Source organism: Haemaphysalis longicornis, unplaced genomic scaffold (genome assembly GCF_048455015.1).
Source record: "Haemaphysalis longicornis isolate Haplotype H1 unplaced genomic scaffold, Haemaphysalis longicornis Haplotype H1 scaffold_7, whole genome shotgun sequence".
Lineage (NCBI taxonomy): Eukaryota > Metazoa > Arthropoda > Arachnida > Ixodida > Ixodidae > Haemaphysalis > Haemaphysalis longicornis.
The window spans coordinates 193,408,981-193,433,495 of NW_027526422.1; the positions used below are offsets into that span (position 1 = coordinate 193,408,981).

The 24,515-nt window shown below is 45.6% G+C and overlaps 1 protein-coding gene across 1 annotated transcript in view; it reads right to left on the minus strand.

Moving 5' to 3' along the window:
• Positions 1-2,538: 2,538 nt before the first annotated feature.
• The window catches only part of LOC144146731 (putative oxidoreductase TM_0325), a 43,321-nt gene continuing 21,344 nt past the window's right edge, over positions 2,539-24,515 (minus strand). Inside the window, exons 6-10 of the mRNA XM_077678659.1 lie at positions 22,303-22,357; positions 20,619-20,688; positions 19,473-19,509; positions 9,186-9,249; positions 2,539-3,749 (exon numbers count right to left, since the gene is read on the minus strand). Coding sequence (XP_077534785.1) covers positions 3,543-3,749; positions 9,186-9,249; positions 19,473-19,509; positions 20,619-20,688; positions 22,303-22,357 — 433 coding nt within the window. The 3' untranslated portion in view covers positions 2,539-3,542. The remainder of the gene's footprint in view (positions 3,750-9,185; positions 9,250-19,472; positions 19,510-20,618; positions 20,689-22,302; positions 22,358-24,515) is intronic.

Below are 24,515 nucleotides of genomic sequence, written 5' to 3' on the forward strand. Positions count from 1 at the left end.
TATTTCTCGTTACTAAAGGCGCATAATTCTTGGCCGGCATTGAAAAACCAGACTAAATGCAGCGGACATGACAACGTAAGCCTGTCTTTGCTATTAAACAAAAATAATGCCTGTAATACACGCCCTCTCTGTGATTGACTGAGAAGGCGTGACGTACTTTAAACAGTTGGAGGGAACAAATACGTCATGCATTGGCAACTTCAGCCTGCGTAAAAGTGACGTAATGCTACGTAACAGCTTGAAAATGGCGGCTGTTTTTGTCGCACAATACAAGCAAAATAGCGCAAAAAATTGCCCCGCCTTACGGCGCCGCGAAATGTGCGGCAATTTGCAGCGGGTGCAGTATGGCATGGGCGCTGTTTAAAGCATGTTTCCTACCGAAACAAATTATGGTTTCAACTGCTTCAAAGTCAGCGATCATGGAACATACAAATAACGTGGAGTATTTTGCCTTGATGTTTGGCAATAAAATAAAAATTATTTGTTTGGCGTAACCGCAGCATAACAGGGCAGTACAAGCCTCTCCATGAAAAAGAGAACCCAATGCATGGCATTTGTCCACACTCGTCCTAGTAAGCTGTTGGGTCACATAATCGAACTCAAGGGAAAAATAACAAAGAAAAGTGAATATTTGGTTCATTACAGCGCTGATTGAAAGAAATTGAAAGATTGAAAGAAATAAATAGATACGGTAAAAAAATTGTGTGATCTACTTCAGCTCGACATCCGCCTTTCGCTCGCTTTTGGATCAACTTACTCGATCGCCTTGTGGTGTTGACGCCAAATTCGACTATCAGAAATGTGTTTTTCTTGTCAGCCTCAGCTACCGTCTTAATTTTTATAGTACATGCCAAGTGTTTTTATATCTTTCTTGCATAATGTTTGATACCTTGGTAGCGATCTGTATGGGTGACTCGCCAAATTACACTGCATGTCGTTGTTGCATCTTCAGCAGTGTTGTTAACCAACGACCCCGTCGAAGTTAGCGGTGAGGCTGCAGAAACGACTAAATTCGCAACACGGATAAAGACCCAAATGACCGCCGTTCCTTACTTGCGTGCTTCAGTGGGGGTACGCTGATACCTTACCTAAAGTGACACTATGGTGAACTTCGCACAGGCTTAGCGGCCAATAATACGTGCAAAGGAGGCCGGAAAAAGACGAAAAACAATGATGGCAGGGAGAGGGTGCCCGTTTATAGCAGTAGACAAGTAGCAGACGACGCGGGATAAATAAGTATCAAAAGCAACACAAGCCAAGGCACTGCCGTCGAAAATAACTAATCAGAAAAAAGGGAAACCCAAAGTCAGAAAGCGGAATCGACTAGCATTGACAGCTGGCTATCGATAACGCCGGTCTTTTTGTGCTATAAGACTCTTGACCAAATAAGTTTGGGTGCAGTTGTATATATTTTAACAAAAATAAACCATGGTATACTCAGGGAAGCAGTGGAAAGCATATTACTCTGAATTAGTTTTTGGCTGTTTGAATACTACCTTCAAAAGATATCAAAAAAATTATCAAGCGGTGGAGACGACCCCTGACTTTAACTGTTTATTTTTTATAGAATATTATGCAGTCCTCAATGGAAGTATAAAATATTCCGCGTGGCTTTACCACACGCACACCTTTAGTGCCCGAAAAAAATGTATAAATAGTAATTCACCAATCAATGTTCCTCTCTCATATTTTCTTGCAGTCTATGTATAAGGCATTTTATCAATAAGTTGTGCGATCGTTACAACCTGTATAATCATTCTCAATGATTGGCTATTGTGTTCTATAATAATGGAGCGCACAAATTGGTCAGGGGCATGTTTGGCAAACTGTTATAAGTTCTGTTGTTAGCAACAATCCATTTGCTGCTCATCTTCGGAGTCTACCGTATTGCAAAATGGTTCGGACCAAATAGAAAACGTAAATAGCATTCAAATATAAAAGGTTATATTATAAAGTAATTGGGCGTAAGCAAGGTGCTAAATGTAAGTGTCACCATCACCGTTTTCGTCGACAGGAATGACGCGCCCGAAAACGTAGCAGTTGTTAGTGCTTTAGAGTTGTTGACAAAGCAAAGTTCCATCGCTGCATCAAAAACAGGAACGACCGACGGGCCGAGGCATCATGCGTAACTTGCTTGTAACGAACTGAACTGTTCAAGACGTCACTCAGTTAAATAATTCTTTACCTTCATACACCAACCCAACTTCCGTTAGTTGGCAATCGTCAAGTGTTAACCAGGAACTATAGAACGTACATGACCATGGTGGTAAGGTGTGGTAAGGGAAATTGCAAGGGCTAAACCAAAAACATTTTCTGTGGCCATGAAGATGTGTGCATGAGATTTTCGTGAAGGCTTTATGTCTTCTGTTAGAAAGTTTCTTGCCTATCCTTAGTGTAAAAAAGGCGTTGGTATATGCATCAGCCTTGTGTTCACTCGCTCTTATCTACCATGGTAGCGTTACCGGTGTTTATACTTTTACTCAAACGACACTACGTAAGAATTGCATAGCTACAAGAACTATGGGAAATATCGTTTTTATACGTATATATTTTTTATTTCCGCTAGCCCAAGCTTGAAACCAAATGTAAACTCACATGCGTTGAACCTTAGTATTCCTCAGATATGTATTCTGGTTAATATTACTTTGGTAGGTTGCAATCCATCATAGCTGAAAAATGCATGTATGTTTTTTTTTTAGAGGGAGCCGAAAACACCCACCTAACAATGCGGATTTCGTTTTTGCCTTTTTAATAGTATAGCCCTATTAGAAGCACTTTACTTTCTTTTTTCCAACCACAAAATTAGAGACTCGAAAAGAAGCGCTAGCTAAACGAGTTTATATCAACGTATGGTACCACGTACGCACTCTTCGCGTAATGTGGCATTAGAAATCGCTTGGATTAGGCTTCAGCGAAATATCTAAGAGCAAGGAGTATTTTCCCATATTGCCTTGTCTCCCGGATTCCAGTCTGAATAGCTGAAAAAGAATATTTTAATTCCTTCCAATAAATGCCAGACATTTTACCATCCAAACCCACGTTTCACTTTATCAGTGTTTGCCATTCTTTTATACGTTCCCACGTATTTAAATCGAGGGCAGAAATAGACAAGGAGTCAGTCTTGGCAGACACAAAAGTACCTACTTCAAAGAATCAACAAGGAAAGCAAATGTGCGAATATGACTTAAAATTCAATAAATACTAAACGGCCAAAAGTGAAAGCCTTCTTTTATACAAAAAACAGGACAAGACTACAGGTTTCGCTGGTACCCGTAACACCACCCTACTCGTTTGAAAAAAAAATACGCGCAACAAAATGTTCGCATGCCTGGGATGATTTTATAAAAAATTAAATGCAGTATAAAGGCCCGACACCTTTATTTGTGTCCTGATTGGTGGAAATGGGTGTTCAACTGCATTCTGGTCGTCCAACAAGAGTACTGCACTACTTTCCAATTTTTTCAAATCATTTTAAGGTTTCTGTACGCACTGTACGGACAGCCCATTAATTTTTTCTTCAATCCTCAGTACCACAGTTATGTTTAGGTGGCTGAGGCTGTGCCGTGAAATTTATCCCTTGAATTGGAATCGAAGCTTGACATAAGGAGCAGGCCACCGTCGACGGGCAGGCTGACGCCCGTGACAAAGGAAGCGTCCTCTGATGCCAGGAAGGCGATGCAACGGGCAACTTCTTCAGGGCTGCCGATGCGACCCATGGAGTGACGCGTCTTCATGGTCTGCTCCAGTACCTGAAAAAAAAAAAACGAGGTGGAAAAGATGGTTACGGGTTAAGTGCACATTTCCACCTTCGTGCACAAGTTAAGTCCGAAGGGTAAGGCAGAAAATTGTGCGGTAATTTGATTGACGAGAGGTAACACAGATGGGGGCTGTGTTTAGCATATTATTTACTATGTACCGTATGTTGAAAAACACAAGTTGTGTTTCCTCTCGGAAACAATGGTGCACGCAAATCTTGTCCAACACTGCGAAACCGAAAACGAATCTCTTGGGCAATGCCTTTGAAACCAAATGCCCAAGCCTTGGTTCCTGAAGCGCTCTCAGGGCCCACTGTTGTTATTTGGCATGACTTTCCAATTTCCAATTCTCAGGATTAGCTGCCGAGCACGCGCAGGTTTACGGGCGTGCTCCCGTTGTCGTTCTTTCAGCGCTGCCTGCTATTTCGGCAAAGCGAACCAAGCGCGCCCTACCCATGGAAGGGGAGGCCTTGAAATCGAGAAACGGTTCGCACGGAGCTAGCTAACCACAATTTTCCTTCTCTGGAGGGAGGGAGAGCTGGTGATTGTTTAGAAGTATGGCTTGATCCGGCCACCAGCTGTCGGTGAGGAGGAAAGGAAGGAACTGAGTAGGGAGCTTTGGCGTACACCGCCAACATCAACGTCGAGGGTGACATAGTCAGCCAATACAAGCTTCGCTTACAAAAAAAAACAGTTTTTTTCGTTCTTTGTTACCGCTGGTGCATGTAAAATATTTCGGATTGGCTTGACCAACACTAAAAGGCACTGAAAGCATTTGTAGGTTCTTTCCGCTCAAAAAAAGGCGAAAATGACTTAGTGTTTTCTATGCTTCGTCTATCATAAGAAAGGAATACTTCACCGAAAATGGCTAGAAAATATTAAAGCCACGCGCAGACCAGATGAGTTTTCAAAATCGAAGAGAAACTGGTGGTGCAGGTAGAGGATAACCTTTCATGCTTCACTCCAAATTTGGTCTCTGAAAGCGCTTTTCGGCGTTTCGAATTTCCTCACGCCTCAGGTAGAGATGTGTAAATCCTCGTAAATGCTCTTTTGGTTCTATGAAAGCGCTAGCAGAAAAGTTGTAGCCACGTAGTCCAGAAGAATCTCAGCCGACCAGTCAAATTTGGGACACTTCTGGGCTTCCTTCTGTAGGGCAAAAAGTGATAGCTTGGGCTTTCATCGAAAAGAAAATCAGTTGCCGTTGTTTATCTGATGATATTATAAGTGTCACAATAACAATCCAAAAGTGTCCCAAGGAAACCAGCACCTGCCCCAGAAATTACGAGCCTATAAACGCAGTGATGGGGGAAAATCAGCACAAGTATTTAGAGCAGTACTTAGAGATGACGAAGGATTCTATTTTAATTTTGTCGAGGTTGAGGGCGGGAAAACCGACGTTGACGAGCGATGGCTCGGTTTTTACGCCGAGTGTGCGCAGTGAACTAGCCAGAAATCTGCCTCATCCACAACGCGACTGCGCATGCACGTGGCCCTGGCGGAGGAAGCCAGAAACAGTCAGCCAGGGGTAGATTGCTCGGCTTCGCGGTGACCACACTGCTCTACTGCAGTCCCCGTGGATTCGGCCTACATCGAGTAGAGCAAACGGGAGGTGGTAGGTATTGTAAATGCGACTGTCGACCAAACCATAACAGAAGGGTGAAGTGTTCGTTTTTGTCGACCCATGTCAAACCTGAAACGAAAGTGAGCAAAGAAATCGGGAGCTCGCCGTCACGGCACCGGGCTTACACGATCCCTTTTGCGTCACGCCGCAGCCATATCAGCAGACACACCACTGGCGACGACCACTGACTCCTATGCCGAATCCTGAGATCATGTTGTCATAACATGTCGACAACGACAAGAACACACCGGCCTACCAAAAGTTGACTCGGCTTCCGTAGATTCCCAGTCGATCCTGACAAGATTCGTGCCCCAAAGAGCATGCTGCTATTTCGTTCGTTTGTAGAGCGTAATAAACTTAGGAGAGGAAAGCGAAAATAATTGCAAAATAGATACGAAATTCGTATTTCCGCTACCGATGCTTCGATTGCTTTGTTTAAATGAAGGTGCATATGCCCGCACGGCTGGCACGTTTATAGAAAATGTAAAGCATGACAATTCCACAAGAAGTGTTACGGAAGTTAGTATAGGAAACACGGAAATAAATTGTTAAATGTTTTGTCGTAAATGTCTGGGATAAAAGTATGACAAGCGATTCACATTGGTGGGTACACTTGCGTTCTTCTATGCAACGACGATTTCCGATCGTATTCTCTTGCTACAGTAACGCAGTCACTGGGTATTACCTATTCAGGGTGAGGGGTGGCGTTGGGGGTGGGGGGCTAAAGGGAAGCATAGTGTAGAAGCGCTGTTCAGCGAAGGATCAGTTTTGGTTCCAGCGATACTATGATCCAACGTATTGTATTGTAATTGTAGTTTCAAATACAGGCTACCGTAGCCTGTATGCAGCATCAGTTTAACTATACACTAATTTGAGAAACAAGCTGCGAACCGAGCCTTTCGTTTAGCTGAGGCGTTGAAGCGGCATTACCTGTTACTTGATGTCGTACCTTTCGAAACGTTTACAACCATCTTGTAAAAAGTGAGCGACAATAGTTTTAATTTGTATACACGTGGGTCTATAATTCTTCCAACACATGAGCTGATGGCTAAGGTATTATGAAGGCAATTGCAGCACTTGCTTGAGCAGGGTTGTTTACCGGTTGAGTAACCGTGTGGATTAGACGAAGAAGCAGCTGAAGCAAATGACGTCTTGCACCCGTCACGGAAACAGAGGACCATCTCCACCGCAGGACTCTTAGCAGGAGTTTACACAGCATGGTGCTACATGTAGTTGACCTCATCGCAATTGCCTTGAGGCTTCAAATATCAACTTGGCCCGTGTCTTAAAGTTGCCTCAGTTGTCCGACGTCTGATCACACTGATAGTGGCATCAAATCAAGACGCCCACGCATGTGACATTGCATGATTTTCTGGTAATCTCTGAGGCGCTTCTTCAGCATCTCAATGATGTCCTTGCGGCGTTCTTCGCTGCTTCGAGTCCCGATTTGACCGCTGCAGCTGCCCCGTTCACGAGGCAGCTGAAGTAGTTGATCTTGACCGCCGTGCAGAGGTCGTCGTTATTAAAAGCGAAGCTGTTTAACAAATCTTAACGTTTTGTGTCAGCAGTTAAAAAGTCGAAGAAAGCGCGTGCATGTGAGTGCAGGCCTCCATGAGACCGCCCGACAGTTAACAAACCCTAAAAAATATCTAGTGATTTTGTGTGCGTGCCTCGCAACGGACGCCCAGCGTCTCCTGCGCAAGTTTGTCAAGCAAAGCATACGAACTTAGGAAGATTGGCCAAGATTGCGGCGACCGCCCCGCAGTTAAAAAGGCATGAAAATGCCGATAACTGGTGTGCGCGTGCTTGGCAGTGAGCGCCCAGCGTCCCCGGCACACGTTTATCTAGGCAAGCCTACCAACTTCGGGAGATTCGCCAAGACTGGTGAGAAAAAAACTCCTTCGTTCGCTGCTATCGTGGAAACACTTACTCGGAACGAAAATAAAAATCTCCAGCGATTGCCCTAATCGTAGGAACACTTGCTCGGAACGAGAAAGACACACCTAGCCTACGCCCTTCCAAGGCGGTGTCAAATACTTATAACTTCCCCACAAAATGAAAGAAGATCGCACTTATAGCAGCAATGATGGAGTAAAGGTCGTTGCAGCAGCGATTAAAAAGCAAATCAGCTGCAATCCCGGGCTTAATTCTTGGTGATGGCTGTGAAGGTAGCGTACTGCTTCGCTACCATCAAGTCTTACGCGTTAGCGTTCGCTCCCATAATTTGTTTGTGGATTATGGCTGCAGCCTACGCCCACAACAGTCCCCATGATCTGTGACTACAGTCGAATTCCCGAAGTGCTTGTTCGGGAAGCTCGCACTTGCCGTTTTTCAATGATTAGGTGGTCTCAAGCATTGCGTTGCAGACTCGCATTTTTGCAGCTTGAAAGCTAGACTTGCGGTCGTGCTGACTACCGTTTCGCAGTATTGCTTAAGGTTACATCTATGTCAAGCTTCCCAAAATCCGGCAATACGACCTGCACCCTCCAGCTGCCACTGACCTTTTCGTGGCTGCGCCAGCTATCCTGCGCAGGATAAAAAGGAACTCACAATACGTCTCGGGTAAAAAGGAAGTCATAATACGTCCTAAGATCTTGGGTAACCTTTTTACAGTGCTTTGGAGTATCTGAGTATAAAAAAAAATACTGGCACTTAAATGGTAGCCAGCAAGTCTTTTGAGTGGGCACTGGTTTTAACATAGTTCAAACAAATATCAGCAGTGTGCAGGTGTACCGACTTGCTAATGAAGTCAGGAACGAGTTTTCACTAAAAAAGATGGTAAGCGTGTTGTATATCTGAAATAGAATAGATCAGAGTCTACCACAGTTTTTGGTATCTCCGAGTAAGTGTTTTGAGCTTGAACATATGTTCGACTTTTTGTGTGTGTTCGACAGAGTTGCCACATCGGTTGTTAATTTTTGCATAGCTCTGTCAGTATTTCGTATGTTTGGTCTATTCATATTATCCGCTTCCGCTTAATCTATGCTCCCCGTGATTCTACCAGGTATCTTGAGTAAATAAATGACAGAATTGTGGAGGAATATAACTGTGCAATAATACATCTCCGCAGCAACATTGTTAGTAAAGTGAGTGTGTAATAAAATGAGGTCAAATTTTGTAAGAGACACACACCCAAAGAAAAAAAGACGATAGCCTTCACAACTGTGAGCAGTGCGTACCTACTGAATATTGTAGGTTCCATTTCGTGGTGCATTACCAAGTGCAACGGGGTTTTGCAAGCCGAGACCACGACTTGCTGCGTATTGGATACTAATGGAGAGCACAAAAAGTGTGAGAGAATATACGCAGAATTTAGAGAACCAGGCAATGGTAGCACGTACAGAAGGGTTTTCACAAGTTTTATTGTAATTGTCTTGGAAATTGAAAACCGCAGCCTGTGTTGTTATAGATCAAAAGTTCGAAGTTTGAAAGTTTTTTTTTTCAAAAATACAATGAAGTGCTGATACATATTCTAGGCATACAAAAGGACGTCCCAAGGTAGGAAACCACAGGTGTAATTTACATTCGTTCGCGCTATGATGAATTCCGGAACCCAAAGCAACGACCACATTGATTCATGTGTATCGTTGCAGGTTTTCTCGCGGGGTATAATATTACAGCGAAATAGTGGAAATTTCAGCTTGTTGGCACATAAATGTGAGAAAGCAAATGCAAAAGAAAGAAAGCGCATGTGTGTTTCTTCTTCTCTTTCTGTCTCGTCTGTTGCGTTGCCGTTTTTTTACAATGTATAACAATGCTGATTGCCATGCTTAAAAAGAAGAATAACGTGCAGATATTTCTTAACAAACCTTCTCGAATTCCTCGTCAGTGAAGCCAGGCGCCTTTGCAAATGCTGTTTTGATGAAGCCAGGGCTGGAGCATAAGAGAAACAACGCGTAAAACATGATATCGAGCGTATTGACTACTGGTAATATGCATTCGCAACGTCTGTTGCAGTAATCGTATTTACGCGGCAGTCAACGTTTTTTTAAGTGTAAGCTTGAACCTTTGCGTAAGAAATAAAATATGAAGCACAGTCTACTGTGCGGAGGCACTTGTTAGGCCATCTGGCAGATCGTCTCTTTCCTTTCGAGTTCGAAATATGACCTACATTATCACAATGTTTGGTGTTGTATGTTTTCCCTTGTTTTGGAAGTAACTGATGTGTTTGACAACCAGAGGAACTCAAAAGGGTGGTCCTACAAGCTCTGTTTCGTAATCCTACCTAGGTCGACTGAGGGTGAACTCAACGAATATTACGAACCGTACACAATAACAGGTGCAATCGTACTATGAACGTTCCACACGAACCAAGAGCTTTCCTTCGTGCGTGCAGACATTGTCACCCAAAATATTTCTCTGCTGTTCAACTAGAAAACTGCGACTGAATTTGTGGCACCCACTCAGCAGACGCTTTGGTTCCCTCCACTGACCCGGTGCATAAAACAGGCAAAAAAAATATCTGGAGCCTTTGTAAGGCCCTACTTGACAAAAGTAATTGGGGAACGAAAGGGATTTGAGTAACTATAGCAACAGCAGATCCTTAGGGGATGACGTTATTGTGGAACAAGTAAGGAAAACCTTTTCAAATAAGACGGCAGGAACGGCCCTCTGCCAGCTTAGTCATACGGTGAAAGAGAAATACGAAGAAATCAATTATGAAGGTACGCAGACATTAAGAGACTCTCCATTTGTTGTGGTAACGAATACTAAACAAGTGGAAGAATACATTCCCCTCTGAGGAGCTGTCAGCCCAGCCCCAAACCATACAAAAAAGGGGTATAAGTACTACATTCTATAGTGTCATGGCAACGGCTGTCAAACAAAATACTACGCTTTTTCCGTTACTTGAAATTCGAGCATAGATCCAATGGAGACTTTGCTTTGACTGGCGACTCAAGCGGCCCCGAATGTGAGTCTTTCTCCAACACCTGAAACAAATTGGCGTTGGCCCTGGAGGCCATGGAAAGTTTCATAAAGTTGACGTTCCAGAAAAAGAAACGAGCGACCACATTTACGTTGTAAACTTCAGGGCGATAGATACAAGCAGAAACTTATATAGGTGTCTAGAATAAGGTCGAGAATAAAATGTAAAGAAATCGCAATGGGTGAGCAGCAGCATTAGCAGTATGGCTGCGGCGAGACGGGGATAGAAGTTGGTGAGGAGACATATTTTCTTGTAGTTATGAGACCAAAAAGATCCAAGAAATAAATGGCTTGGAAAGTCGCCTTGAAGAACCTGTTTCAGGCTCATTGTAGAGCTTTTTTTTTCAGCAGTGAATATAAAAGTAATAGAGGTCGTTATTATAGAATCTCTATTAGTTCGCCGATCCCTAAGTAACGATTTAAAAATTATATATTTTCAATTTCCCCAAAGCTGGTTCTTGCGTTATTGACCTCCTGTAATGATAGCAGGCACAATTTTCTTACTATACCTTCCTATTAGAAGTTGCTAAACATTCAGAAACGGTGGGAGCAATGGAGTTCTCGAAATCCAGACAGTCTTACATTTTTGTTTTGTGAGAGTGTTCCAAGTTCAGAATAGAGGATTTTAAAGCTGTTTTTCACATACTTTGAAAGATACAGGTGAATTGCCCGTCAAAATGATTTTTCTACCCGCCGCTCGCCTTGTAAAATATTGCTACGTGTATATTTCGCGCTCGAGCGCAGATGGTGCGGAGGCAGCGTAAAGTGTTGGCCAGTGGCTATCCGGACGTCCAGAGCGAAGGCTTTCTGCTCACCTGCTTGTATCCGAAATAGGGATCCCCTGCCACATCAGCGGCTCAAATAAACGTCTCTCTCTCTCTCTCTCTCTCTCTCTCTCTCTCTCTCTCTCTCTCTCTCTCTCACTCTGCCGGCAGTGCCAATCATCTGGAGCTGGTGTGCGCCGTTCTTGCGTGTCGTACAATAATCCTCATCATGGTCATAGGCTTGACAGGTATGACCATCAACCCGCGAGCCGTGACGAAGACGACACGTGTCAATTTTTGTGCCAGGGATCTCTGTCTAACTGCCTCCAGTAATGAGGTGCAAACTCATCGAAATACATCATCATTTCTTTTTTTTCTGGCCTCGATCAGTTGTTGCACCGCGGCCCCGCAAGCCCAACGCTGTCGCGAGTGGAAAGAAACTACTCATCCACAAAAAAACGAATGCCTAGCTGTTGTGTGGGCAGTTTTAATAGAGAGTTTTAGCTGACCGTTTCTGACGGCCCGTTCCGCTCCAATAGCTAGCGGGAGCGCCATTGCGCATGCGTGGCGTGCAAGGCCGCTAGCGGTGATACGGGAGCGGGGCTCCGTCCGCTGACCGGGGCAATGGAACGTCGCGGCAGCTTACGTTACCGCGAGGATTATCAACACGGCTTCCCCGCGATGCGAGCGAACTCCCGTGAACTCTGTTTTTTTAGTTGAAACGCGAGCGACGAAATAGCTACAGCTCCTCCGAATAGGCAAAGGTGCCACACTCCTCAACGAGCTTTAGTACGGAAGCGAAAAACGCCGACCGAAGCGAGGGGCTGCTTCTATGCAGCGCCGAGAAAGACAGCCTTGTCTTGACTATTGGAAAGTTTAGCGGCTTCTTTAAATTAAAATAATTTCGAACCATTATAAAGTGTAAGCAACTACATTGTATTAAATAGGCGAAGTAAGGCAGTAAATATGGTAATTTACACTACTTGAGCGATCAAATTCCAATTTGTATCAGGAAGTTTGCGATGACGTTTTGGTTTTCACACGCATAGGGCACGACCAGTTACGGGAGCAACGGCTATCGCTTAGCTAAAAGCCCTTCTGCCGCTGGTGCTCCGGTTGCGCTAATCTGGCTGTTAGGAGCATAGCGAAGCTTCAAAAATTGTTAGCTAAAACTCTCTAATATTTCTGCCGTACCTTTATGGACGTGCGTTCAAGGTCATACGTGACCATCACTCTCTGAGTTTGTTTACGAACCTGAGAAACCCGTCTGGCCGCTTCGCACACCGGAGTCTCAGACTCCAATATTGTGATATGACCATCGTCTTCAAATCTGCAAGAGACATTCTGATGCAGACTGCTTATCGAAATCACCGCTCGGAACTCCGCCAGCGGATAAAGACGACACCAACAATGGGCCATTGTCTCCAGTTCTGAGTGCGGCCACCACTTCGGAACAGCAGCAGGGGTACCAACAACTGCTACCACTAATTTAATTCTTGCTAGGCGACGCTACTAGCCCAACCACGTCCCTTGTTAGAGGTCTACCAGGGCCATCTCGTCGTAGCGGCGTTTTATACAAAAGAAAATTCTCCCTGAATGGCCAGTAATATCGTGTTTTCGTCCGCTCACTTTTACGAAACGCCATCTTGCAGGCTTGTCATGATCATTCGGCATCTGGCCGCCTCGGTTACTCAGTGCACGCTTTGGAAGAATCAAGAAAGCTTATTACTGTACTAAGCTCTCCGCAAGCTTGGGACACTGCGTTCAAACTTGCCAGAACTGCCAAGCTTCACCAAGCCGGATTTCACCAACCAGTTCAAATTACCGAAGCGCCGTTCCAGAAGGCCGGCATGGACCTCATGGGCTCCCTTTTCACCTCTACAGCGGGCAACATGTTGATAGCAGTCGACACTATCTGACGATGTACGGCTAAACAAAAGCCATTGGAAAGGCCACGGCGCTTGAGGTGGCCGAATTTTGTCACACAAGCATAGTTCTGCTTCATGGGGCTCCTGTAGTTCTTATTACGAACCGTGGAAGAACATTCACTGCGAAAATGCTGCAGGAAGTCTCCACTTTGTGCGGCAAGTCTCAACGAAATGCCAGTGAGTACCACCCTTTGACGAACTGCTTCAGAAAACGGCTTACCAAAACCATCGCTGACATACTGAACATGTACGTTCATATTAAATACCGGGCCTAGGAAGCAGTTATCCCCTACATCACGTTTTCGCTTAACAATGCCCAGTAAGATACGACTCGAATGGCAACGTCTGCGCTCTGGCACGGGTTACACACGTAACATAATGTCCACTGAAATGAACTGGAGAAACTCAATCTGCAAAAGCAACCTATTCATTGACAGCATAAAATATAATCCCTCTTTGTAATTTATGTACCTTGAGGTGTTACTAAATTTGGATATTTTAAATTTTTGTTTGGCGTGCTTAAAGTCCAACTGCAACAAACGTTTCTGCTCCAAATGCGCTACTTTGCGGTAGTATTACCTTAAAAGTTGCTTCCTGCAAACTTTGGCGGACCAAATGTGCGTCGCTGCATCGCAAAACATCAAAAACGCTCTTTTCAAACCAAATCTGGAAAAAAAGGGCTCCCATTACGGCTGGCCGGAAGTGACGTTACACTCAGGACTCGAGTGCGCGCAGCCCGCAGATTCTCCCGTGGCTGCCTGCGAGACCACGGCGTGCATTCGACGTGTTTCGGGGTGTCCTTTTCTTCAAACACTTAAAACAAGCTCGGAGAGGGGTTGGGAAGTTCGTGCAACCATTATTGCTTCGCTGCGAGCTGCTGAGACGCGCGTGTAGACGTCCGGTAAATTGAAAACACAGGCATCGCGAGGCGTCGTGGTGAAGCTGGGAGCTAAGAAATAGGTTCACAAAAGGCAGTGTTGAGCACTAGATGGGCGCCGGCGCAGCCAATATGCCCTGTACCGATCGAACAATCCTGTGTTTGTGAGAGAAGAAAAGAAAAAGAAAAGCTACCGTGGGTGGAAAGCGTCGAAACATGCCGGCTAGCGTGTAAGAAACCGCTTACAGAGCATGCTATCAAAGTTCAAATCCAAACTTTTATTTTTGTTTACACGGGCCCTTTTGTTCCTGTTAGCAGGGTGCCCGCGCCAAATCTTTAGATACTGATGCCATGCAGCGGCGAAAGCACTGCAGTGTCTTCACTGGCGTCGTGAAGCAGCGACCTTTCCCTAGGCTCAATGCTGCCAAATGTCGCTTATCTTTTTGGTGACAGAAGTGTTACGAACAGCGACTATTTTTCATTTAAATTTTGACGAAGTTGTTTGAACTGAATCGATTCCGTGCAGTGCGCCGCGTGCTGTACTTGTGCGCTCCCCGACCGGCGCGATAACCGTGACAACCGCTTATCGCCTCGCGTCGGCCGTTGTCGCGCCACTCCCGCTTTCGAAGAGTCGACCGGCCACGATGGTGCATTGGGCCGCAAAGCTATCTGCCGTACCCGTTCGCGCCTCGATCGGCCACGATAACACCGTATCGTGCTATCTGCCGTACCCCTTCGCGCCCCGATCAGCCACGACAACACAGTATCGTATCGAGCCGGCCGTTCTGCGTATTGCGCCCCGTTAGACGCCCGGCCACGAGCGTAGAGTGCGTTGCACAGCTATCTGCCGCACCCGTTCGCGTCCCGATCTGCCGCGACATTGGAGACTTTTAGCTGACCGTTTTTCACGGTCCGCTCCGCTCCAATAGCAAGCCGGGAGTGCCATTGCGCATGCGTGGCGCACTTGGCCGCAAACGGCATTGGCTCCGGTTGCTCTGAGCGGGCCGTCGACACCGGAGCGGGCCGTCGAAAACGGTCAGCTAAAACTCTCTTACACCGTAGCGTCTCGAGCCGGCCGTTCTGCGTATTGCGCCCTGGTAGACGCCGGCGACGAGCTTGCAGTGCGCCGCACAGCTGCCGTAGTAGTAGTTCGCGCGCCGACGCAACGACCGGCCGCTCCAACAGCGTATCGCCTCGCGTAGGCCGTACACGCGTCTCGCGTGCTCGGCGAGTCAACCGAGAGCCTGCTCCGCCGTCGCTACCACGAAATTGGTGTTGTGCAAATCGCTCGCCGTCGGTGTATTTCCTCGCGTAGACCGGCACCGGCACTCGTCGAATTTACTAGCTGACCGTTTTTCACGGTCGGCTCCGCTCCCATAGCAAGCGGGAGCGCCATTGCGCATGCGTGGCCGCGAAGGGCATTGGGTACGGTTGCCCTGAGTGGGCCGCCGATACTGGATCGGACAGTCGAAAACGGTCCGCTAAAACTATTTCAAGTCTCGGCAACCCAGAGCTTCTTCAGCTTCTTGCATTACGGAAACGCATGAAAGCACGTATTCATGCAGGAGGCACGAATTACTCTGCCTCGGCCACGCGACGTAAGGCGTGCGCTCGCATCCAGCGGCCGCGACTCTGCTCACAAGCAGTGTTGCCAAATGTTGGCGAGCAAAAGTAGCTAGATGGCAACGTGAAATAGCTAGAAGTGGCTAAAAAATCCAGCAAGGAGCTAAATGTAGCTAAATATTTTTTCAAGCGCTTCATTAACATATTCTGCGTGTGTAAAGCATTTATTGGCAGCTGTATTATTTTCAAAGATGAAACACAGGTCTCAAGTCATGTTTTCTTGAAGGCAGCTACGCAAAACATGTATGAACAAATATTAAATGTGCTGCTAGTTTGATTCCAATAATTTATGGCTGTCGTAGTTTTCGCAACGCGTAAAGACTTGCGCGCTCACAAAAGACGAGCTCCGGATGCATCAATGCTCTGTAAACCTGTTAAAAATGACATTTATAGGCGTACCAGACGCCTATAAAATCGAAACTGAAATTTTTTTCAAAATGTACAAATGTAAAAAATAAAAGAAACAAAAATTGCTTCGACCCTAAGGACTTCTTTAATCAAGTATAGAATTTTTAGTGCCCGTTTTAAACCCTACGCAAAGCATTTCTATGTTTTTTTTTGGCCATATGCAGTAGCACGAGTACGGCCACACTGATGAACACAAAAGTATCACAAAAACATTTGAAAGCTTTTTGGATGGTGGTTTTATTAACAAAACTTTTCCGTCCGCATAAATGGGAGCACGTCATCTTTGAACATATATCAATAAAATTGCCCATTTGCAACGAACAAAACCATCTAGAATAACATTTCATACACAAAACGTACAAAAGAGATTTCGGCGTACTTCTAAAAGAACAATCAACCACATTGGCGAACAAAAACAGAACTATCTATTAGCAACTCCAGTAGAAGGCGTAGAGCAAAACAATTATAACCAATGGTAGCACATAAAAACAATCAGTCCTGCTGTACACACAGTTCTTCGATAATGTCTGCAGCTTGCAGAGTATTGTCCGCAGCCGTTCAGTACGATGCCATCGTGCCGATTTTTGCCACCATGTCACTACATCTTGAAAGTGGAAGCGCTCACAAAACAGGAACGAAAGTAGAAAAAACATAGACGACACGGCGCTATGTTTTTTTCTACTTTCGTTCCTGTTTTGTGAGCGCTTCCACTTTCAAGATGAACAGCTACCAACTAGCCCAATTGTCTGTTCTACAGCACCACGTCACTAGGCAAGCTATATTCATGGCATTTTTTATGCCTCTGAAGCCCATTCCTTACACTTAGCAGTGCATTCAATGTGTAAATTTCCAACCTATTACGACGCTTACTCTTCACGATGCTCATATCGCTGAAGCATCTTTCTACTCCAGCGTTTGAGAAAGGCAACGACAGCACTGTCATGGCGAGCGTGGCCAGCTCGGCAAAGGGGTTGTCACCATGCGCGTCCTTATAGGAACCGACTTCGGCCCAGAAACCATCGGTTGTATCCGTACAGCACCATTTTACGTGCCACAAAAAAGGAGCTAAAACAGCTACTCGTAGCTAAATTAAAATTTTGGTAGCTAGATGAGTCCAAAAGTAGGTAGATCTAGCTACAAAATAGCTAAATTGGCAACACTGCTCACATGCGTGAGGCCGCACGTAAGATGGCTACTTAGGAGAGGCGACGGCCGCAAGGGAATCCTGGGCCCTATTCTCGACTGCACAAATTGCCGGCAATTCAGGCAATTTTCCGGAAGTCTTTTCTGATTGGCTTTCAATTTTGGTCACGTGCTTCCTGTTGACAAAGCGGTTGTGTGAGCTTTCGTCATTTTGATGTTTCATGTCGTCTACGGACACCAGTTCTAAAGTTTGCCTTATTTCTCGTTACTAAAGGCGCATAATTCCTGGCCGGCAATGAAAAACCAGACTAAATGCAGCGGACATGACAACGTAAGCCCGTCTTTGCTATTCAACCACAATACTGCTTGTAATACACACCCCCTCTGTGATTGGCTGAGAAGGCGTGACGTAATTTAAACAGTTGGCGGGAACGATTACGTCATGCATTGGCAACTTCAGCCTGCGTAAAAGTGACGTAATGCTACGTAACAGCTTGGAAATGGTGGCTGTTTTTGTCGCAAAATACAAGCAAAATAGGGCACAATATTGTCGCGGCTTACGGCACCGCGAAATGTGCGGCAATTTGCAGCAGGCGCAGTTTCGCATGCGCGCTGTTTAAAGCATGTTTCCTACCGAAACAAATTATAGTTTCAACTGCTTCCAAGTCAGCGATCATGGAACATACAAATAACATGCAGTATTTTGCTTTTATGTTTGGCAATGAAATAAAAATTATTTGTTTGGCGTAACCGCAACATAAGAGGGCAGTACAAGCCTCTCCATGACAAAGAGAACGCAATGCGTGGCATTTGTCCATACTTGTCCTAGTAAGCTGTTGGGTCACATGATCGAACTCAACAGAAAAATAACAATGAAAAGTGACTATTTAGTTCATTACAGCGCTGATTGCAGTCGAGCTTGACGAATGAGTGAATCGGCGACATCGGCGCGCTCCGCGGTTATCAGGCGTAGCGCTTCGCTGCTCTTATGTGTCATAGAAGCGATGGTCGCGGCCGTCTTTTTCTGTGATCACGCCATAAACTTGTAACATAGCAGCAGACGGTGGCGTGGCGGTGGTGACGGCAGGGAAGGTGATAACGCAACAAAGCTTGCATTGAAGCAGAAAGCCCAGCTATGTTAATAAAAGCGATTGAAAGAAATAAATAGATACGGTAAAAAAATTGTGTGATGTTCTTTAGCTCGACATCCGCCTTTCGCTCGCTTTTGGATCAACGTTACTCGATCGCCTTGTGGTGTTGGCGCCAAGTTTTACCTCCAGAAATGTGTTTTTCTTGTCAGCCTCAGCTACCGTCTTAATTTTTATAGTACATGCCAAGTGTTTTTATATCTTTCTTGCACAATATTGGATACCTTGGTAGCGATCTTTATGAGTGACTCGTCAAATTACACGGCATGTCGTCATAGCTACAGGTGCAGCACGTCACTGATTGCTTACGTCGTGCTTACGCAAAAAAACATGGGCGAAATGCCGGCAATTTGTGCAGTCGAGAATAGGGCCCCCTGACTGGCACGTCACGTACGGAAGTTCGCCGCAGTGGCCAGACGTTATGGCGACACTCCGCTATGTGCTGCGTCGGATGGAATGGCTTCTTTTATAACGGTTCAATAGAAAACTGTGCGTTTGTAGAGTTTAACATTCGGTCACAAGAGAGTTTAATGATGCGTACCACACTTTGAAGCAGAATTTGGGGCAGTTAAATTTTTGTTGCAGTTGGCCTTTAACGGAAATATGCACCACAATCTTTTTTGAGGAAGTCAAGGCTGTTAGTTAACACTGTAGAAGCCATTGACGTGCTGGCTTACTTCGTCAAAAGAGAGATCGGACGAATTCGATCATAAAAATGACCCAGAGACATGGTCATATATGTTATTGATGGCGCATAATTTTTCCACAGTGTAAACAAGTATTTTTCTTCTAATATTCCATTAAAAATTCGTTGTTTCGAGAATCACTTTACGGCGAATTTCATTTTTCGCACCAATTTTTACACTCCGCAACGTGTTTACTACGTCTCCTCGTTAGTCAACTTGAGTACGAGGGTTCGGTTCCGGTCAGCGGCGGGCGTTTTTTGAAGTGCGAGATGAGGAAAACGGCCGTGAGCCAACAATTCTCGGAGTCCCAATGGTTTGTAATTGGTCTAAACTAACACTCAGCCCTCCGCAACCCCGTTACATCTAGCCCACGTGAAGCTAAGCGCTCACTTCGTATGTATTTGAACTTTTAACTTAAGGATACTGGTTCCTTGAAAATGTGCCTGCCAGGACATGAGTGCTCGCATTATGAGCTGTTGGCGGGAACAAACAAAACACAGAGGTAGAAATCCAAGAGTGAGAGAAAAAATAACCCCATAATTACGTAATTCAGAAATTGCAAAATGGTAAAAAACCGAGTGTTTGCGACTTACTTTACAGAGTTAACGCGGACGCCAAATGGTGCATTTTCTGGAAGAGATTATGGGAGAAGACATTTGTGTTTACGCTTTATATAATATAGCCCATGTATGTTCAAATAGATAGCCAAAATAGTATATCCAGGACACATACCCTTGGGCTGATCCGAACAGGCGAGGTTATGCAGACGGCCACGTTCAAACACCGTGAGTACAATTACATAATTCGACACCTACCGCCTAGGAATGTTGAACTCGGTAGAAAAATGGCCAATTTATTGCGTAAACTCTAGCGTTCGCGCAATATTTCGTCGTCGACGTGCTGTCGCAATGTGTTCCTTTTGGAGGTGGTCTCTGACCTTCCAGGCATACTACAGGGTTCTGAAGCTGCCATAGTAGCCGTTCATGCGTGAGTAAATGTGGCGTCATCTGTGTGTCGGCGTTGGCCAGGAGAAGCAAGTGGGTCTATTTACAGCCGTGATGTATATGGATATCTTCTCGTGAAGTTTTCTCCTAAGCTGCCTCGGACTTGTATGAGGAGGTAAAGGAAACCGGTACGGCACACACCGACCCACAAAGTAGCAGCACGGAAGTTAAAAAACCCATTAAACACTGCATTAAGCCGCCCTCTATGAGGGGGTGAAGCAAAGCCGCAAGGCCTTGGATGATACCTTACGAGGCAAATGGAAAGATAGAAAACAACCCTACTACATAGTGGTCACCCACTGCCGCTTGATGGCCTTTTACCGAGCGGCCGTGGCTCAGGGCTCGGTGTGATTGGGAACTTGGCTATTTGAAAAAAAGAAGTTAGCCTATGAAACCGAACACCGTGACCATAAACGCGACTGCGATTGGCAGTAACTGCCTGCGAGTACCAGCGAAAATCGTATCAGAGAGGCTGCTACAAGTAGCGGGATTGACACCAAGGTAGAGACCAAGGAGGGGAGAGGGCGGTCGAGTGGCACTAGTACCGCGCCAGTAAGCCTTTTCGTGAAGCGGCATTTTTCTGTGCTCCTATCTTCCGACACCTGAAACCAGATTTTGTAGAGGCCACTCTAATCAAGCCTTCTGGGTTGTGCCAAAGCCTTCTCTACGACGGGCGCACTTTGTGGCTGCAAGACATCTGAGGATGGAATGAATATTAAAACGAAGTAGACTTACCCAGAGCTGCGTGCTTAGTAAGCTGGTCGAGGGCTGCTTTACTCATGCTGTAAGCAGGCGCTTTGTATAGCTGCAATAAAGAGTGAAATGATAACATTTTCAGCAGAAATACACAAGTCTGCATTAACGTGAGTAATTTTAAACATCTCTTAGCATGCATAAACATGAAAAATGCCTAAACATTTGGTATTTTTGAGGTTCTGTGTTTGATACGATGTTGCTGGTTCTGGCTGTGGAGCGCGCTCAGACAGTGAACGGATGAACTGTGGCGGTTCCTCACTCCGGGAACCAAGGAAGTAAAACTACGTCCTTGGTGGGAACCTACTCAAGTATGGGTCGCTTGACTCTGGTTCGGCCCGCATGACTATGGCCCGGGTGTAACTGCCTCGGGATCATACCTGGCAGCCCACGCGGCAGGCAAGTACCTTTTGTGTAGAGCTAACAAGAACTTCTGGAACAGCTTTGAGCAAACTCTTAAACGTTTATTTAATGGTAATTTGGACATTTTTGTACAATACTTTGTTATCTAGGCATGCACCGACGTGCCTTGAGAGTGTTTTATTTTGATCGGCATGTACAGCCTCTGGAGATGTTGTTTAGCAAATCGCCGCGATGGCATTGGTACCCATCGCACTGGGGTGTATTTGGGTGATGGTTGTACGCATAATGCATTGTTAGCAATGCCTGAGATTACTGACTGGGTTACTCTTTTCCGTAAACATCTCGCTATGAGTCATTTTTGCTTGATATTGTGTAAATGCGGAAAGATATTACTTGCATGTGAACGTTTGGGTGTGTACAGTGGCGTCTCCGCAAAGATTGCACAGTTCTGCGCTCTTTCGGCGTCGAAATGAGCCTTTGTTTTTTTCCGCAACTCGCAGTGTGAGGATTCAAAGCAACATTGTTTAAATATTTGTAAGTATAATACTATGCTACTTTGATGCATGCGTTATTGGGTTTGCTGCACGGTACAATAGGCTAATATTTTTTGTTCTCCTAGCTGTCTAAATACATTTTGTGTAGTATTTATATTTGTTGTGTAAAAAAGGCAAAAACAAACGCCGTTGATTATTAAGTAAGAAGTCAACATTCAAGAAGAGATGTGCCAGGTCCGCACTTCTAGACGAAAATTTAAATATTTAATGATGGTTGTGCTCTACATGTTGCGGTATTAAAATTAACACAGCCTTTCGCTATGCCGCAAAATGGTATGGCGTACAATATTTCTCGCAGATTCTCATAGAAATGTTTACGCGTTTAAACTAATTATTGGGAGCTGCATTCTGCCATTACTTGTCCAGAGCAAAGCCAGGTGGTTTAAACTTTGCATGAAAAGCCGCGATTTGTTGAAGTGCGGCTGACATCCTATTTTGTAACCATTCCTAAAAAGTCAGAGTATTTCCCACGTTTTTATAGTTTAACAGGTGCGTTCGCTAAAAAAACGTTGAAAACGATTAATCGAAGTATCTCGCACCTTAGCCTAAGAAACGTTTAGATGGTAAAATCGGAACTGCTGAAGTGCAACATCTGTGACTTTTAACGTAGTTTTGTAATTGAACAACCCGTACACAGGATGTCAGAGAGGTTGTTTAAAAATAGCAAGCGATCTTTCCAGCGCGTCCTAATACTCCTATTGTCGACATTCCCGTCGCAATAGGAGCAACGAACCGCTATAAGAACTCACCACAGTAAGCGATGCAACGCTAGAGACGTTAACGATGCAACCTGAAACATATTTACTCGTCAAGAATGCAAAGAGAAAGATGCAGAGCTTTCTAGATCAGCCACGTAGGCCTAAAGTACGTAACGCTTCGTACCTTAGGACATTCAACATAAATGCGAGAATTTTTACTAAAGCACGTATTTCATTACGCAAGGGTGTTTGCCACTGTTCGGAATGGCTACATATACTTCCTCAGGCTGTTCGTTATAAGTGGAAGCAGTGATGCGTTCCTTAACCTGTCTGTCTATGATGTGCGGTAAGCGATGCATGTGCAAAACTGAGCTTGTGCCACCAATGCTTGGGGTACATTTCAAGCGAGTAGTCTGAAAGATGGAAGAGCTGAGCTGAATACCGACGCCATGTGCGGGGGCCGCAGGGTACCCAGAAGCACTGCCCAGGGGGCCGTGTCTGCTCTTAAATTCTCGATCTCCAACAGAGTGGGAGGCTCGAAATGCACGAGAAGATAAATGTTCCTATTATCGAATACCAGGTAGGGGTAGTGAGTGTTCTGTCGCAGAAAACGCATGATGCTTGTTGAATCTCCCAATGGGTATGTGCCACTCAATCACCATCATTGTCTAGACCGTGTCATTAAATCTGTAATCCCCGCTAAGGGCAGCCATGGCCCAGGTCTGCCTTGCGTCGTTCTTCCGCTAACATTTTGGGGCCGAAACCCGGGATGTTAACGGAACGTTAACGGAACGTTAACAAAATGTTAACGGAAGAACGACGCAAGGCAGGCCTGGGCCATGGCTGCCCTTAGCGGGGATGACAGATTTATTGACACGGTCTAGACAATGATGGTGATTGAGTGGCTCATATCTATCGGGAGATTCAACATCCTTCCGCGCCCTCGACGTTCGTATCTGGCCTTAAACAAACGCTGCCCCACACACCGAACCTTCTAGCTGTTCAACAGTTTTACTAGGTGGCACTGTGTCTCGAAAACGTTCCTGTGATGCAGTTTCTCGTAGCACTGCTTGAGTGCGTCCACCTCTGGACGATTCGCGCGCCGTGAGTCCCGCAGTGAATCCAAAATCTTGAGCGGCAGGTGGGCTTCTTGTAGCAGTATGCACGGCGGCGCCGCTTTGCCATGTCTGGGACACCGCTGAGCTGCGGCACAAGTTAAACGTGCGTATCAGATACACGCCGTCTTCAAGATCTTTGGCGCTTCACGACACTGCGAGGTTTGCCCTTTGGCGCCTCGCCTAGCTCTGCTGCCTCGTATGGCGAACTGAACTGAACAATGGCGAAACATGTGACAGGGTGCTCGACCTCAGCGTATCTCGCAGCTTGCCCTGACCGTCGCGGTGTATGGCGATGGCTTCGTCGGTGTGCGGCTCAGCAGCTGGGAACAACGAATGCTTCTTCTGTCGGTGTGCACGATGGCGTGGCTGTGCCTATGTTGCTCCAAAGGACGCTGAATTTCATTAGGTTGAGACGGCTCGTCTTACTCCCCACTCCCACTCACGAGAAAATCATTGTGGGGTTTTACACTCCGTCTGCAATCGTAGTATATTGGTTGTCGTTGCCATATTCATTCCTTCGAAAGCTGCCCTGAAATGCTGTCACCTTCTGCTTCCAATGGTGAAACCGCCGCCTCGCCGCTTTCCCGACAGCCGAGCGCCACCAAGCTGAAGCTTTCGACAACAAAACTATGCTTCAAGCTCGATGACAAGTTTCCAGTCCCCAATGTTTAAAAAAACTGTAGTGACGAAGATGTCGGGTAATTCTAAGGTTTTCGCTGCTGCGGTAGCTCTGGTACAGCGATTGGAGCGTTGTTTGCAAATCAGGCTTGCGCCTTCTTTGGGTTTTCTTTTCTGTAATTGCTGTTTCAGATTCTGGCGAGCTTGCTTTTATGCAAGGTGTCAGCTCAATATGCGTTACTGCTGTTTCTCGACAAGGCTTCGGTGTTTCGTTACAGTTACCCGAAATGGTTAGCAATAGTGGTTCGGTCTTCTCAACCTCAGGACGGCAAAACGAAACAGACTTGAACCGGGGAGCAGCGTCCTGTTCTAACTTGACGATTGGTGATTAGCGGATTTCAGGATGCTGCAGCGGTAATGCTTTCTCATTCATGAAGTCTGGAACCAAGATATACTCGAACGTGTACGGTGGTGGCGCTTTGCTTTCTTTCACGTCCTTTCCCTCACGTTTTTTGTAGCCTGCTTGGG